Source organism: Propithecus coquereli, unplaced genomic scaffold, assembly GCF_000956105.1.
Source record: "Propithecus coquereli isolate 6110/MARCELLA unplaced genomic scaffold, Pcoq_1.0 Scaffold49, whole genome shotgun sequence".
NCBI lineage: Eukaryota > Metazoa > Chordata > Mammalia > Primates > Indriidae > Propithecus > Propithecus coquereli.
Window position 1 is genome coordinate 7,587,549 of NW_012150729.1, and position 1,874 is coordinate 7,589,422.

Here is a 1,874-nt window from a genome sequence, read left to right on the forward strand (position 1 = left end):
TTTTCACTGGCTGCCTATCTATCTAATTCAAAGTAAAAGCCCCAGGCCTTACAGAATAGACCCATCTCTCCTATTACCTCCACACCCAACTTCTTTCCTCTGGCCTTCACTTCTACTCTCTTTACTCTTTCCACGTTGGTCTCCTTACCACCCCTGAATGTGTCTGAAGGTATCTGAACCTGTTATCTCCTCTGTTTGAAATGCTTTCTCCCAGGTGCCCACGGTGCTTTAACCTTCACCTCCTATAAGTCTTTTCTCAAATGTCAATTTCTCTGATCACCTCATGTAAAATCGCAAGTCCATGCCCCAGTTCTCCTTTTTCCCCTTTTCCTGCTTTATTTGTAATTTTTGCACTGCACATATTACCTTCTAGTGTACTATATAATTTATTTACTTATTTTGTTTATTGTCTGTCTCCCCCAGTAGAATATAAGCTCCATAAAAAAAGGAGGTTTTCTTTTGCTCAGAGATTTCCCTAGTGTCTAAGAGTGATGCCTTGTACATATTAGACACACAATAAATGGTGAGGAAAAAACGTGTAAGTCAAAAACAACAACAAAAACAACTACTACCGATCTCGGATTCAGGAACTTTGGCAGAGAATACATTTCTCTAGTTTACTGTGTCCTACACAAATGCAAGTCCCCCTTACAATTACAGTATCATGAAAACTATTATCTTTTTGAGCTACTTAGTTTTTCTGGATTTTAAATGTATTATGAATACATTTTGAAACATGATTTATTTACCCTGAGTCCAACTCACCTTACCCAGCAAAGCGAAAATATCATTTCCATCTTCTAATATCTCTTCAAAACACCTTAGTGCTTTTTTAGTATAAGGTTCTTTTCCTCTTGTAATATCAAGCCATGCTTTCAAAATGTGTCCCTGTAAAATGAATAATTCTAATTATTATACTTCCATTATTTTAGAAATGAAAGAAATAAATGTTGATGAAAGAGATAAGCCTAATGTCATTTTTTGGTAATTAATAGCAAATAGGACTTACCAAATAATGTTATGAACAATAAAATTCTGTGTACTGAAATCATTTTACAACCCTTGCCAGCTTAGAGTCTTGGGAACTATATTATGAATTTCAGCCCTTAAGATTACTACTGGGCTCAATATTAATATTAAGATGCTTGTCAAATATTCCCTTATTGTTAAAACCAATATTCTTCTTTGAAATTTTGCTGATAATTTACTATTAATAATTGTTAAACATGTAATTCAATATATAAATAAGAATTTATTGTCTTTTTAAACAAATAGCCCAAATGAACTAAGATGGAATAATAGAATATGTCTTGCTTCACATATATTAAAAATTCAGATAATTTCGCAACTATCTTCTTAACCTCTGTGACTAATCCAGTAATTTCAAATGAAAGGATGAATGACCTGAGAAATTAAAAACTGAAGAAGTCATGGATGTTTACATTTAGACATGTTAGTGGGCCAACAGGTGTAAGAGATATAGGATTGGGAAGAAGATAGAAACTGATTGATTGTTTATTTCTCCTTTTAAGATCAAATAAAACATTGCAAAATAAGCTCTTCTATGTAAAAATGTCTAGGTTAGTTCATAACTTTATAAACCTTTAAATAAGATTACATTTACCTCCCTGTATTTCACCTGAAAATACAGATAAGAATCTCAATCAATGCTACTTCCACTCGCTAGATCAATGTCATCATTTGAATGGTTTTAACTACTCTCTCTGTGAGGATGACTCCCAACCTATATTCCTAGCCCAAACCTCTTCTAAACTTTACTTCTCTTTTTTCAAAAGCTCATCTGCTATTTCCATCTTACTGTTCTGCCAGCACCTGAAATATAGCATTAAGTCAAATACATCACCTCCCTCCAA

At 33.4% G+C, this 1,874-nt stretch overlaps 1 protein-coding gene across 1 annotated transcript in view; it reads right to left on the minus strand.

Annotated features, from left to right (window-relative positions):
• TTC21B (tetratricopeptide repeat domain 21B) overlaps positions 1-1,874 on the minus strand; it is a 113,158-nt gene that overhangs the window by 96,096 nt on the left and 15,188 nt on the right. The window contains 1 exon segment of the mRNA XM_012655822.1: positions 766-888. Within this exon segment, the coding sequence (XP_012511276.1) occupies positions 766-888 (123 nt within the window).